At 41.4% G+C, this 15763-nt stretch overlaps 1 protein-coding gene across 5 annotated transcripts in view; it reads left to right on the forward strand.

The window, feature by feature from the left end:
• ZMYND11 (zinc finger MYND-type containing 11) overlaps positions 1 to 15763 on the forward strand; it is a 74338-nt gene that overhangs the window by 42425 nt on the left and 16150 nt on the right. For 4 of the 5 annotated variants that reach the window (XM_018554182.1, XM_018554183.1, XM_018554186.1 and 1 more), the window contains 7 exons: positions 210 to 263; positions 3082 to 3243; positions 7278 to 7355; positions 9476 to 9568; positions 10483 to 10570; positions 12121 to 12176; positions 15109 to 15186. In XM_018554182.1, the coding sequence (XP_018409684.1) occupies positions 210 to 263; positions 3082 to 3243; positions 7278 to 7355; positions 9476 to 9568; positions 10483 to 10570; positions 12121 to 12176; positions 15109 to 15186 (609 nt within the window). The remainder of the gene's footprint in view (positions 1 to 209; positions 264 to 3081; positions 3244 to 7277; positions 7356 to 9475; positions 9569 to 10482; positions 10571 to 12120; positions 12177 to 15108; positions 15187 to 15763) is intronic. The other variant, XM_018554184.1, reaches the window with a different exon arrangement.

The following is a 15763-nucleotide window of genomic DNA, read 5'->3' on the forward strand; positions in this document are numbered from 1 at the left end:
CCTCTATTCTGTTCCATCCTTAAATCATCTGTTTATTATTGAAAAGCAATGGACCTTCGAGTTTGTGAACGGCTCATTGTCAATGAGGAAACTCTCTGATTTGATAGAGTTTCTTTTAACTACTGTTATATTTTTGACTCTAATTATTTTGCAATCCCTCTAGAATATGGCAGTTCTGTTTAGCACAAAACTCTTGTAAATTATTGCAGATGAAACATCACCAAATTCACGGAAGAGAGGGAAAGTCAGTGAATTCACCTGAGGTTTGTTAAAGTGCTTTGATATCAAGCTTTGCAAGTATGTAAACCAACAATTTCTTATGTCATTTTCCATAGTTGGAGTATTGGGGCTACAGTGTCCATAAATAAATAGACTCCTAAAGTGTGGGAAGCAAGATCTCTTTGGGGTAATTAGTGGGGGAAAAACCCACATCAAATTAGCTCCCGGTTAATTCCCCTCACTAATATAACAGTAGGGTCCTAAGAACATCTAGACTGTAGACTGCAGCATTCTGTAACCTTTCAGAAGAGGTAGAGCCTGTAATGAGTTGCTTGTATATATATTTTTTTGTCCTGTTTTCCTCTTTTTTTTTCTTGTGGCATGTTATGGGAAAGGCCTTTTCCATGTCTGGCCACCCAAACTAATATGTTGGTGAATAATACAGCTGCTTTGTTACCTGTTTCTGACTCCAGTTGTTAAATCTGTTTTCAAGTACTTGGCTGCAATAAATGTAACAAAGAAAGTACCTTTAGAATACAATTCCCACTTAGAATCAGCAGAGCCTATACACGTGACAGTGCCTAGACATGCTTTTCTGTCCTCCACAACCCTTACAGGTGCCTTTTAGGACTTTAATATCATCAGGAGTACATCTTGCACACTCCTGTTTCATAGGGGCTGATGTATAACCATTCTGCCTAGCGTATAGCTGGGCGAATGCTCTTCACACAGCATTCCCACCACTAGGTGAAGCCGAAGAGCATAGGAACTATGCACTGGGCGGAACAGTTATACATCAGCCCTTAAGTGTTGGATTACACTGATGGTGTCATCACAGACAGCTTTTAGGAAGGAGTTACCTGGTAATAGTTTTTACCTCCACTAATATGGTGGCTGCCTTGGAGCCACACATCACTGTGGAATGGATAAGAAATTGGATCTAGGAAAAAAAAGAGCAGCCATTCTTATTATAGGTTCTTTATCTTTCACAGATAACTTGACTCGTACTGCATGAAGGATAGAGAATTCCTGAGGGTACCTGGTTGTAGCTCAGTTGCTCCTCTCCAGTACTTAGGTGTGTCTGACTCTCAAAAAAGAAGTCAAGAAGACCATCTTGGTAGAGGATTAGGCTTTGTTTCTTCACTTCAGAGCTGTCCCTGATAACTCTTGATCTGATAAGTTAATGCCTGATGAGGAAAATGATCTAGAAGCAGCAGGTGCAAAAAAGCACAGATCCACAGAATGGATGAAGTAGGTGCAGGAAGGACACAGCAGGTTCTCAGGTAGTCTTAGTGACTTTACCAATTCTTACTTCAGTGCTTGGACACTTCAAATCTCCAATAGCATACATCAGAGGCAGGAATGAGTGGGATCTGACTTAGTCTCACACAGCAGAGGCTACAGAAGCAGGAGTGCTTAGGCATTGTCACATGTCTGGAAGTGCTACTGTTTCTCAGAAGGAATTCAGGGCAAAAGGTACGACGTACCCACAATCAAACTTTCTATATATTACAGTAAATCTTCACATAGATCTACAATCACCCCCCTGCGTTTCAGTATTAAATCACACCTATGTTATAAAGGAAAACTGAAGCTACCGCCCCACTGTGTACTAGACGCCCTCCTCTGCCTAAACTTACCTTTAGTGCCAATCTTCTGTGCTCTCTCAAAATCCTGATCTGTGTCTTGACCCCTGCTATCCCACAGTGCAGATCTTGGAGCCTAACTAACCAGTTGCCATGTTCCAGCCTCTCCAGGGTGAGAAATATAAATGGTAAGTTTACCTTTCTGACCATGTTTCATGTTACATCCATTTTCCGGGTATAAAGTGAAACATGGTCACCTCACAAACCGACACCCCCTCCCCCACTAACCTGAATTCTGGGCTTTTTCTTCCCACACGCTTGTGTTCATTTTTTAGTTTGGTGCACCTGCACACACTTGTTGTCTGTTAATTTTTCCTCCTGTCCATGTTACTAAAGGGGTTATTCACAAAAGGGTGAAGAGTTTGGAGAAGGCAGGAGAAGTGAACAATCTAGGCCAACATAGCTGTACTGGAAAGTGAGCTGAATTGGAGAATCTTTCCAAATCCGCTAATTTGTCCTAGATTGTTCACTTCTCCAGCCTTCTTCAAACTCACCCCCCCCTTGTGAATAACCCCCTAAATGTTACCGAGGTATGGACAGGACCTAGAGTCTGCAGGAGCCAGAGCATTGCACCCGTGATCCACTGTTTGCGGTTGCAATGCATTACTGGCTGCAATGCAAAAAAATTCTAAATCCACATTTCTTTTTCTGAAGAAGTGTACATTATTTTTTTTTCTCCTTTGTTGACAATACTGGGTGTTGTCTGTATTGTCATTTTGACATTTTACAGGCAGTAGCAGTGCTAAAGTTAAGTTTAGGCATTGCATGGTGCCTAGCACAGGGTGAAGGGGTAGGTTTGATCCTTAGTATATATGACAGGCTTGCATTAAATAAAACAGCCTTCATCTAGCGTAATGTATTTTTCTTCTACTTTTGGCAAATTTCGGGTGTCATGGTTTACAATTGAATAAACTGGTCTCCCCTCTCCCTAATCAAAATGTAAAAAGTGTGATATTTGCTGTGCACTTGTAATCACACAACATGTAAATAATATAGACCTTGTAATCTGAGTGGGCAGTCATTGCCATTTTTGTCCAGAATTGCAAAAGCAACACATTGCAGGCTCTTTCCCCCCTGAGAGGGTAGATTTCTAATTTATGAATGCCATGCACCTGGTTTTGCTAATGTCTACTGGAAATATTGACTTTGCTGCTTAACCTTTTAAACAGACTTTGTGAATCTGCCCCGTCTCCAAATAACATTATATTTCTCCTAGGACTGGGAGCCTGAAACTCATGACTGGTACTGTTTTGAATGTCATTTACCTGGAGAGGTGATGATATGTGACCAATGTTTTCGTGTATACCACCCTAAGTGTTTACCTGATGATATGAAACTCAGGGATAGCAGTAATCACTGGCAGTGTCCGGTGTGCAAGGTAAGACCACTTAAATATTTTCATTGCATTGGTTGTCTAATTTATAGTATTGAATGTTTAAGATCACATAAGTTCACGAACTACAATGTAAAGCAATGATTCTCATAATACAATGATCCTTAAAGCGACCCGGTCCTTAAATCCAAAACATTTAAACAACTATAGTTGTCAAAGAAGACTTGATTTCCAGCAGCCACTCCGTTCACAAGAATTCTTAATGTGAAGTCTGCAGGAAAATGACACTTCCAAGTGTGTCCATCTCTTGTATCCCCCCCCACCCCGAACTACCACGTTTGCAGCGGTTGCAGCTGGGACCGGGCTCTGGCGCTCCACCACTGTCCTGAAATCATTAGTCTGTATTGTCACATGACAATAAACAAAAATGTATTGGTACTCGTACTGGTGAGTACTTGGGCAAGTATCAATACTTGTACTTGCAAAAATGGTATCGGTACATCCCTTTATATTTATAAAAACAAAATCATACATTAAAACAGAGATGTACAAATCCCAGGAGCTCCGTGTGCTCCTTACAAATGACAGCTGCCTCCTAACTTTTGAATTTTTCTCTAGCCTAGTCTTGGAGCTCAAAAGTATCTGTACTTGTACTGAGTATGGTACTTGGTATCGGTGCATCCCTACTCCATATCAATACTGTGTTCTGTAATGCGTGGAGATCAGCAGGAAGAACCAGTGAGTGCTGCTTGGGGCACGGGAGATCAAGAACTTCTGGAAGTGTTGTTTTCCCTGTAGACTTGGCATGACAATTTTTGTGAAAAGCACAGCATTCTGGCAGTGTGCAGACAGCGGGAAAGGTGAGTATTCACAGTCATCCGGTGGAGGATTTGGATTTAGTGACAGGGTCAAATTTCCCCTGGCCATATAACATAACTTCAGTGTAACTTTAGACACAGGCAACCCTGTGCAAAACATTTACGGTGTATAGTCAGGTACATGTTCAAGAGTTAAACATAATGTATTTCATGTACAAATCAGAGCAAGTATGAACCAGAAGAAAGGATTAGTTCACATGATGCTTTATTTATTTGTGTTGCTGTGTGGAAAAAGCGCTGTCCACTAGTATGACTTCATAGATGTAGCATCAGTCAGGACTTTTCAGTTAAAGTGTTGATGTTTTATCATATAGATTTGCTATTGCTGCTAAACATACTGATTTATATTCTGTTATTCACATATAACTGCAAAACTACACTTCAGCAGTGTGCTAGTTGTAAACTCTTACCACATTATTAAAGAAGAACTCCACACTGCAAGGGTTAAGTGCCCGTTTTTCGTGTGAAAATAGAAACAGGTATACTCAACCGATCCTCAAAGCCAGCTGGCTATTAGACTGATCCTTCCAGCCTCTTTCCCCCTCCATTCCAGCGGCCTAAGGTCTTGTGAGTCATCACATCCTATACAGCGTATTGGATGTGACAACGCAAAGAGATATTGGATTGCTGGAGCGGAGGAAAAGACCAGCTGGAGGGAGCGCTCTAACAGGCAGCTGGCTTCGAGGTTCTTATGAGTATAACCTTGTCAATTTTGCACATAGACGAAAACAAGCCCCACTGGAAGGGTTGAGAAGATGTTTTCCTGGAGTTCATCTTTAAGGTCAGCGGAAAGAACAGAGCAGCTTTGCTGGCTGAAACACTGCAGAACGGTTTAGCGGTTTCTCTAAATAGTATTCACTGTATTGTTGGGGATTTCCTTACAGTTCACATTATCTCCTTTGTGATCAATGTTTATTAAAGTACCTGGGAAAATATTTACAACCAGGAAAGTTCTTTCAGTAATTCCTTACATGCAGCTCTGGCTGAACATTTCCAGCAGGGTTCATGTAAGGATCTGTGACAAGTACCTCAAATGAACTGAACACCAAGCGTAAGAAGCAAGACATTAAAACCGAGAGTTTCAGCATCGTTCAGCAGTACACAGGATACGTCTTATCAGTTTTTTATGTTCCAGGCTTAAAGAAGAATTCCAGGTTGTTGTTGTTTTTTTTTTTTGGGGGGGGGAGGGGTTAATTAACCTTTGCTCATTTTGTTCTAGGGATAAAAATAAAAAGGATACTTACCTGATCCTCGGTCCTGTGGCAGTGGCCACCGCTCTCTCCCCACCTCCGCTCTGGCTGTGGTATGTTACTCGGCATCCTCACGTCTAATGGATCTGCATTAGATGTGATGATGTCACGGGTCCTTAGACCCCCGAAGCCCGAGGGGACAGAGGATCAGGCGAGTATATTTTTTAAAATTTTCGTCCCTAGAGCAAAACGAGCACTTAACCTTTGCAGTGCTGGGGTAGCCCCTCTGCAAGGGTTCATTTGAATACATTCTGGAGTTCTTCTTTAAAGTAAACCTTTCCTGAAAAATATATAGGGGGCTGCCATTGCTGACCGCCTCTGAAAAATGCTAGTTAGTTGGCTGTTCTTCTGAACTACTGTCTTTAATACCACAAAAGTCAGTGACCTGGAATGAGCACTCATTCAGGATCAGGATTCAGGATCAGGAAGTTTAAGCTTGAAAACCATTATCTGCATATCTGTTCCCGGTTTTTTTAAAAAGAAAGATGGTTAGTACAACAGGCAGGCAAATAGAATCGCTGAATGGTAGACGGAGGTTGAAGTCTCCATGTTTCTCTGAGACATCTTATTAAAGTAAACCCTTGTTTACCTCTACACACGTATACTACCTCTGGGAGTGAATGGAAGGCTCGCAGCTTTAGATTTCCTTTACAGTTCCCCTAGTAGTTCCAAACCGAAGTCTCTGTACTATGCAAATATTGACACTGGGAAGAAATGCTGAGAACTAGCCTGTTCCATCTGCCTTCCACACCTCACAGTTGGCTACTAGCGGTCCTCATTGACCAATAATTGGAGGCAGAAGGAGGTGCGCTTCCTCCTTCCCAGTGCTGACATTTTGTACAATTGAGCTCCCAGGTTAAAAGCCCAGTTAACGTCTTTCTAATATCTGAGCTGTCAATTCTGTGTACAGACACTGCAGTGTCACTTATACCAGTCCCTGCCAGTATCTTGCAACTGATGACTTCTGTTCTCTCTGTGAGAGCCTTGATCTCTCTTCAGCAGACAGAGATTCCCCGGGAAGGGGAGCCACTGAATCTGAGGGAGCAGAGGTCCCAAGCTGCAAGCTAGTGGCAGTGATCTGTGCATACATAGCTGTATGACAGCTAAGATCTTATAAAGCTCTCATTTTACTGCACCCTGAAATCATGGGGGTGATTTCCTGTAAGACTTCATTGGGACTTTATGGGCTTCTCGATCGACATGAAAGAAAATGAAAACAAAACGTGAGACTCAGGAGGTACCTGTTGTCCCAGTTAAACCCGTTGGTAAGTGCTGCTCCCCTTTAACACAGTCCCAACATACATGCATCCAGTGAGGTCTGAATGTCTTGAATGCTTGTGGCAGTTCAGTGACTAAGTGGTCAGTGAAGCCAGGATCAGAAAAAAAGCCACAAATCTTGTACCTATAAAAACAAGTCAGCAGTGGTAGCTCCCATGTTATTATCGTAACACGTTCCCTTTAAGCATAGTTTAAAAATGTGCTAAATGTGAAACAATCGAGTGTGACATCTCCCTCTGTTGGCCGTCTTAACAGCATTTCATTTGATACTAACTTTTAAGTGAACTTTAGTGCCCTGTTCTTGTTCCCGATGGTATTCTGATACTATTTGTCATGGTTTGGCCACACTAACGACGGCTGTTCTGCCTCTAGCTCAATATTGTGGAGCTAAGTAACAATACGTCCCAATGAGACAGACCTCCATGGCATTGCATGGAGGTGTCCATCTCTGTTATATACTCATTGTGGAGAATGCGTTTATTTGGAATCTGTTTACATATACTTCATATAGTTATGTTTAATGCTAATCTGTGGTACTGCAGGTACTCAAAGACAATGTATGCAAAGTAGCAATATTTCCTTGTAAGAAATGTAAATTTCTGCTGTACAGTAATGTAGTGAAATTACAGATGAGAAAGATATTGATAACAATGGTGATATTTTTATGTTCCAGAGCATTAAGAAAAAGCACTTAAACAAACAGGAGATGGGGAAATACCTGCGATTCATTGTGTCTCGTATGAAGGAGAGGGTACGTTTTTACTTCTTTAGTTCAGTGAAACCCACAGTGTTGCGTTGTGCTTCTGGTAACCACATTTAGCTGATGTAGATTCTCCCCCTTATGTTCTTGTGTTGTTTCTCTATGCCTTTTATTTTTATTGATTATTGCATTGGTCTAAATGCCAAGCTAAAGATCTGCAGCTTTACAAATGTTTGTGTCAGTCCACATACATACGTAATGGATAAGTGTTTTTGGCCTTGCAATCCATCAGTTCTAATTTATCACTCCTGTCACTGCAGTGAATGGAAATCATTTCAGGTTACTGCACTCTTAGTTACAGTAGTTCTCATTTCTTTTAAAAGAAAACTATATAAGGTTGAATGACTGGGATACTTTCAACAATGACTGTTACCATACATATCAGGGACTAACACAGATGTCCAAGGGCTGCATGCCCAACCACCCTCTAACATGAACATTCTCATTGTGTGACCATTAATGTGTATATACACACCTGAACACCGCACATAATGTTGGTAATCAGTCTGGCGATTGAGGCAGATTGGAATACTCTTGGTCAGCTTATGTCTATGGGCAGCTTAGGTAGGCATGGTACAGATGTGTTCTCAGGTCAGCTGGGCAACAAGTGAAAGCCATCAATAAAGTGTCAGTGTAATCCAGTAAACACAGTCACTGTGCAAGATCATAAGATGAATTTGGTTTTCTTGAGAGCTTGTTCACACTATATCCAGATCATGTCAGACCAGAACAGTTTGTTCCAAAAGCAAAGCATCCCAATGTATCCCTATGGTATTTCTGGGTTTTGTTCACACCGGCGCAGTCCGTTCCGGACCAGACCAAAAGAATACTGCTTGTCTTATTTTCTCTGGTCTGGAATGCACTGGAACACAAGGATACACATAAAAATGCATACAAACACACTGGACCACACCTGAAAGCCCATTCTAAGCTAAAAAAAAACCACCACTCTGGAACGCAGCTAAATCGCGGTAAAAACACAGCAAAACACAACGCACCTCGTTCTAGATCTGGTCCGGAAAACTGTGTGAACCCGCCTTATAGGCAACCTTCTACTCATAATTGCTTCTGGATGGGACCACAGGCTCTTGTCATAGGATTCTCTTCTATGCAATCTCTTTTGCTCCCTTGTTAGAGGCAGTAGAGATTCAGATTTAGAGCCATTCAGATGATTGAGATACCAGCAATAACAATTTAGTTAGCGGGACGCCCACATACAGTACATAAGGTTAATACTACAATGAAAATTAGACCTTTTAATAGAAATATTTATTTGTTATTGGCTTCATTGTCAGCTAGAAATGTAATGGTTTTGGCGGATTCATAAACCAAGGAACTTTAGAGAAATCTAAATGTGTGATTATGGGGTATGTTGTAAAATATCAGTCCACACGCTCCCACATACCCTTCCTATGTATGTGAAGCTCTGATCGGTTTCTGAAACTTGCACACATTTAGGCACACCACACACGTTACAATCTGATTTGTACAATTTCCTTGAGATCTACCAACAAGTGTGTAGTACTAGGGCCTACCTGATTGTATACAGATTGATTGGATCGATTAAGTAGGTCGCCATATTCCATAGTTTTGGTAGATCTAAAGTTGATTGGACAGAGATTGTATGGCCAGATTGTAATTTGTGTGGTGACCCTCAGTTTCCCTTTAAAGTATAATTGTATTTATTGTACAAGTCTCTTAGCTCTCCTTGTTCCGTTTACCACAATGGCTTGCAGCCTTTTCTGCCTTCTATTAGCAGCCTGCTCCCCAAAAAGGATCGTCCAGTCTCAGCAGCTGGGAGAGGTTTCCCATCAGAATAGTAAAATGTAAGCTGACTACAGGAGGAGGCTGCAGGGAAACACACGATCTCTTTGGATAAGGCACAGCAGAGACTGCTTTTGTACAGTCTACAGAGAAGGGTCTTTACAGAATTATCCGTTTAAGAACATTGCACATGCTAGATTGCACCTGTCATCATTTGTAAAGTTTTTGCAGGATCCACATCACTGACCCCAAACAGAGTTCATACAATGCATTAGATCGTGTAGTGCTGTTATAGTAGTAAAAAAAGGTCAACATTAACTTTCATACCAATCATTATACCTTTGTAGGCAATTGAACTCAACAAGAAGGGGAAGGATACAAAACACCCCATGTACAGAAGACTGGTTCATACAGCCATTGATGTTTCCACTATTAATGAGGTAGGGTCTCCTTTACCAGTCGTTGTGTTGTTAACGTTGTAGTGTAATCAGTATGCGCTGTTGCTGGAATACAGATATTATTACACAACTCTTATTATATCCAACATTATTATTATCATTAACATCATTATTATTATCCATTATATCCAACATTATTATATCCACAACTCTGCCCCCGGATATATCTCAAACCTTGTCTCAAAATATCACCCTAACTGTCCCCTCCGCTCCTCCCAAGACCTCCTGCTTTCCAGCTTCCTCTTCAACTCCTCCCATGCTCGCCTCCAGGACTTCTCTAGAGTCTCTCCCATCCTTTGGAACTCTTTACCCCAACCTGTCCGTCTATCTCCCACCTTGACTGCCTTTAAGCGACCCCTAAAGACTCATCTCTCCAGGGAAGCCTACCCCACCTCAACCTAACCAGTCATCCATCACGTTCTCAAACAGTTAATCCCCACACAGCTACCTCCTCATGTATCACTTCTCCCTCCCTTTTAGACTGTAAACCCTCAGGGGCAGGGCCCTCCTTAGCATCTTGTCTTAAATTGTATTGTGATTGTAATGTCTTCCTTATATTGTAAAGCGCTTTGCAAACTGCTGTCGCTATATAAATCCTGTATAATAATAATAATATTACAAGAAAAAAAAACCCGCTGAACAATCCCAATTGGTGATAATTTACCCATGTCAGTGGAATCAGTTAATAAAGTGTACATTTTGTAGGTAATGCTTTACAAATGTAGGTTCTGTGAAAGGTTTATAATGTTCTAGTAATCATAAAAGTATTTTGACCAGTAGAGTGGAGTAGTTTGTTCATTTGAAATGACATAATAATATATCGTACAAGACGGGAAATGGTGACAGTTTACTTTCAGCAAATCTTTAACCTGACGGCTTCTCTGTGTTTTGTGCAGAAAGTGAGCGAAGGAAAGTACAAGAGTTATGAGGAGTTCAAGGCAGACGCTCAGCTTCTTCTGCACAACACCATTATCTTTTATGGAGGTGATTTTGAATTCCTTCTTTCCTTTCCTGTGCCAATCCTTTTTTTTTCTTCCTCTTACACTTTTATATTGTAGTCTTACACTCCTCTGTCCCCAATTATGCAAAATATCACTGCTTAGATATAACTTGCTCTGCAATCTCATGGATTCCACAATGAATGGGATTGCAAAATGCCTGTGCAGGCCCAACCAGGAAGACAGGTTAGTGAAAGACTGGGAGGGGGTGTGGGGCGTGCACTCATAAAAGTGTTACTGCAATCTGATCCGGAGTTAGTAAACCTAACATGCTTGTGCTTTCCCATGTTATGACATGTATCTTCTTTTGCATTTATTTTTCATGTTATAATGGCGGGTCTTCATGCATGCACATGCACTTTTAGCCACCGTAACGGTGTAGGAAATAGACCCAAAGCTCATTAACCCCCAGCTTCCAATCCCTATTGGTTCACAGTGATCAATTTACAAAGCAGCGTTACATAAAATTAGGTCTTTACAATAAAATGACAGCATTTCTGTTCCATTGTAAGGCCCATTCACGCCACCTGTGGTGTGGTAATAGCATTACTGCACTGTGGTGCCAATCATTGGGAATAGCACCCCTGTGCACAAATGTCCTGCACGCATTGCAGTGCGGCACAACACACAGTGTCCTGTGTGTCCAACACACGTGTGCTGCAGTAAACGGTGGCCTAAACCATTTTTTGTTTGATGTGATGCATTCGAGCTCTTTCATTTTAAAAGTTCTGCATAATGCAGCAGGCGTTTCAGCGCACTGCGTTGTGGTGTGAATAGGTCCCATGGCAATGAGAGTTTTTGCAATACGATTGTATCTTGATTTTTAAATTCCTGCTTCAGTTTGATTGTTTTAATGTTTAATAAAAAAAAAAAAACTGATGCTTTGATTCTGCAATGATTCCATCAGGAAGGTACATGCAGGCCTTCGACATAAACTAGTTAATAGGAAAAAATGTAAACTTCTTAAATGCTGCTGGGCCTATTGGACTGGTTGTGAAAGTGCAAAAGCATAATTGTTGAATTGTATCCTGTTTATTTCAAGTAATCCTATCCACTGTCTATGCAGAAAAAAATGGTTCATTTTAATGTCACCCCCACCAAATGCTTACATTTACATTCCCTTCAATCTCTCTGCTGGGCCACCTCAAGCAAAACATTGAGCAGTCCTTTTCACCCAAGGGTTCCAAGTGGAGGGGGAGTGTGAGTGAGTATCTGCTGCTGCTTAGGCTAACATTAAAGTTAACTTGTTGCTTCCCTGGGCAAAATATAGGAGTATTTGAAGTTAAACATCACCTACATTCACTATGGATGGCTAGTAAGACATTTTGGATGCGTCCAGAGGCCAGCATATGGCACCTGTGGTCACCATAGAGGGTTATCTCATTAGTCACGTATAACCAAATGTTTGTGACTAAAAGTCTTTTTTCAAGGCAGTTTAACACACGTTGCATGTAGAGGGTTAGTAATCAATCATTGCATGTATTGATGAGAGCAGAATTCTGCTCCAACTCATTTGCTGTGCTGTAATTGTTACAGATGACAGTGAGCAGACTGATGTTGCCAAGGTTCTGTACAAGGACACATGCCATGAGGTAAGTTTTATACAGCACTCACATTTACTTTAGTTATAGAATAATTATACTTTTCTGGGAACACTATTTTTTTGTTTTTAATACTGTTATTTACCTTTCATGCTCACTCTCTGGTATCTGTTGTGACAAGCTTCTATGTTGCTGCTTTCTTCATAGAGGAGGAGGAGGACACTCCTAACCATCTTGTTTTGAATTGTATTTTGACTAATGTCTTCCTTATATTCTAATGTGCTGTCCAAACTGTTTACACTATATAAATCCCGTGTAATATATTATACTTGTAGAGAAAACCTTGTGGAAAAAAAGCTAAAGATTAAAGGATAAGGGTATTTCCACCGAAAGTACTCTTATCCTGCCTTTCTATTCCTTCTATGCCCTAGATCATTGGTTCTCAACTGGTGGGTCGTGACCCAAAAGTGGGTTGCGACCCCATGTTCAGTGGGTCGCCACGTGCCTTTAACTTTTCTAGGTGAGAGGCTTTCTCAGCCATCCCCCAGTGCAGCACTGTCATTTCTCACGCCAAGCAGCCATTCAAAATATGCTGCCCGGTGTGAGTGTCAGTTTGAGGTTGGGTGGGCAGGAGCTATGGCCGCGAGGCAGCTCCATCCATACATGCATTGCTTACAGCTCCCTCGCATGTCCTGTAGAGGTGCCTGGACCTAAGTGACATCACATTCTGGCTGCCAGCACCTCTACAGGGCCCGCAAGGGACCGGTACCAGCAATACACATATGGATGGAGCTCCATCACAGCACTGCATCCCACACTGGACCCCAGGCTGAGGAGCCACTCCAGTTCTCCTATGGTAAGGAGACTGCTAGGACCTTAAAAAAAAAAATTACAATTTTTTGGAGAGTGTGTATGTGTGTGAGAATGCCTGTAGTTGTGTGTGTATGTCAGTGTTTTTGAATGCCCATTCACACTAGTGAAGTGGGAGGCCTGTTGCATTGCCATTCATTTGAATGGTACCCCAAATGCACCTCCCACCCACAGTTCGTACACCCGCACCAGAACGTGTGGTACCCTAATGCTCTGCGTTCCATTGCAGTATGCCTTGGATCACAACTTAATTAACCTTGACAAAAGTGGGTCCTGAGGTTATACAGGTTGAGAACCACTGCCCTAGATGCAAACTTACCTTAAAGGGGAACTATGGGGTCAGTGTTTTTCCCCATAGTTCTCCTTAGGGTGACGGGAGGACACAAACTAGCGTCCTCCCGTTACCCTAAGCTCAGTATACCGCGAGCTACAGCTTGCGGTATACTGAGACGCCGCAGCGGGAGCGGATCCCGACGTAGATGACGGGATCCGCCCAGCTGGGTGAGTGACAGCTGGCTCTGCCTATCTAGAGGCAGAGCCAGCTGTACCCGTTCCGCCAGTCAGCGCTGGCAGATCGGAGAGGGGAATCCAGCCCCTCCCCCTGTCACGGCAGAGAGCCGTGACAGGATCGAGAGGTGAGCGAACCTGGTATGTGTTCGCTCACCTCCCGATCTACTGAGCCGACCTGTGACAGTCTCATTGTGACAGGTCGGCTAGAACTATGAGGTGAGTGAAAATCACTCATCTCATAGTTCTCCTTTAATCTTAGCCACAGCCTTCTGCAATTGACATCCCACTGACAAAATCTTTTGCTATTGGCTACACCTCCTCAGTGGGTCTTCACAGACTTCAGTGGTGCAATTCATCTGGCTGGAGACCTTCTGGGGAGATCCATTGTGCAGGCATAGTCAGCAGCAAAAAAGTTCCAGGGGCATCTGGGGTGTGGGATACTTTTGATCAGGTTGGTTAGCCAAGTAGGATTGGAGTATTTTAATTGAAAGCACACTTATCTTTTAATAGTTATCATTGATTGCTGTGGATACCTTCAAACTCTATGGTAGTCAAGCTTGTGTCACAGAGTTCCAATTTAGGGATTAGAGCTTGACTTAGGTGTCCAGCCTGCAGCCTGATATAAGGAAGAGAGCAAGAGAACTCCTACCAGTAGGACACGCTTTTAGGACAAAGCTGTCAATGTTGCTCTTTATTTACCTATAAAACCTAATGGGGGGGATTTAGTCTAGTGGAATTATGGTTATAAAAGATTTGAGGTGTGTGTATGTGTATATGTATGTGTGTGTGTGTGTGTGTATATATATATATATACAGTATCTAGATATATATATATTTTTTTAACGTATGTGTATTTTTGTGCAAATTTAATATACTTTATTATATACTAAAGTACATTACATGTTGTATATTACTAGATACTATATTTCCAGTTAAGAATTGTTTGTTGTTACTATTAATTGCAAGGAGCTGAGGTCTGTCTAGGTAAAAGTAAAGTGTGATCTCAATTAAATCCTTGTTTTCTTTTATCTTAGTTGGAAATGTTGTTTAAGTAGTTGGTTTAAAATTGACCCACTTGTTATGAACATTTTGGTAAATGTTGTGCTATTGGCTAACTACACAATATACACTGTACAGACGGCTTTATTGAACAGGGCGATTTTTCAGCTTTGTGCATCTATAAATTGCAGCATTGCCTGAAATATCTTATACTGTATTTCAGTATGCAAGATTTGCTGTGTTTGCCTTACTTTGAAGACATAACTAACTGGCTCCAGTGTATAATTGCAATTTTTATTTCACCACATCAGTTAATTCTTAGTTTTCTGTTCGTTTTAGAAAACAAAAATCTCTGTCATAACATGAATGGGTTCTCATAAGTGATAAGATGGCATTAGTGTTCCAACTCATTTATTGGTTTTCATTTTCTTTATGTCAGCTGTGTGGAAAATGAACACTAGAGGGCAGAACTACAACCAAAGATGACGGTCCACATTGTGAAATGTTTTATTGAAAACCATAGATTCTCATATTATCTTTGCAATGTCATTGTGATTTGAAAGCATACTGTATTATGATGGGCTTAAATATCTTCTGATTTCAGCTGGATGAGCTGCAGCTCTGCAAAAACTGCTTCTATCTGTCAAACGCACGGCCTGACAACTGGTTCTGCTATCCTTGTGTATGTATCCTAAGATTTAAGTCTTTTGAACTTTGTGCTTTGCAGTTCTAAAAAAAAGATCTACATGGTTCACGATCCTCACCTACAAGAGATATTGAAGGACCCACATGTATAAGATGGTGTTGCTCTGTATGTAATTTGTAACATCAAATCTTCACACTTTGCATCAGAGACCGCTTCAGTGGAAAAATACTTAAAACTGAACTCCAGGAACAACATTTAAATGTATTTCTTAACAGCCCCAGAGAATGTAAATCCACTTTGTGTGCACCAACCACCTTTTCACACCCTGATTTCACCATATAAAAGTAGGAGTGACACCAACACTGTGCTACACATTCTGTACAGAGAGCTGTAGGAGGGGTAGTAGTGTACTGTATATTAGTCATATATCTCTTCCAGGTAGTATTGGTTATTCTTAAAGGTAATTATCAATTTGGCATTGTGTCAGGCATATAAACACATTATGGCTAATCTGCTGTTCATAATCTAACGTTTTGAGAAAACAAAAAGTAGAGAATTAAGCGCCACAACCTAGCGCAATGACTAAGGTGGGATGAGGCGGGGGGGGGGGGGG

This window comes from Nanorana parkeri, unplaced genomic scaffold, assembly GCF_000935625.1.
Source record: "Nanorana parkeri isolate BGI_ZX_2015 unplaced genomic scaffold, ASM93562v1 scaffold145, whole genome shotgun sequence".
NCBI classification, from domain to species: domain Eukaryota; kingdom Metazoa; phylum Chordata; class Amphibia; order Anura; family Dicroglossidae; genus Nanorana; species Nanorana parkeri.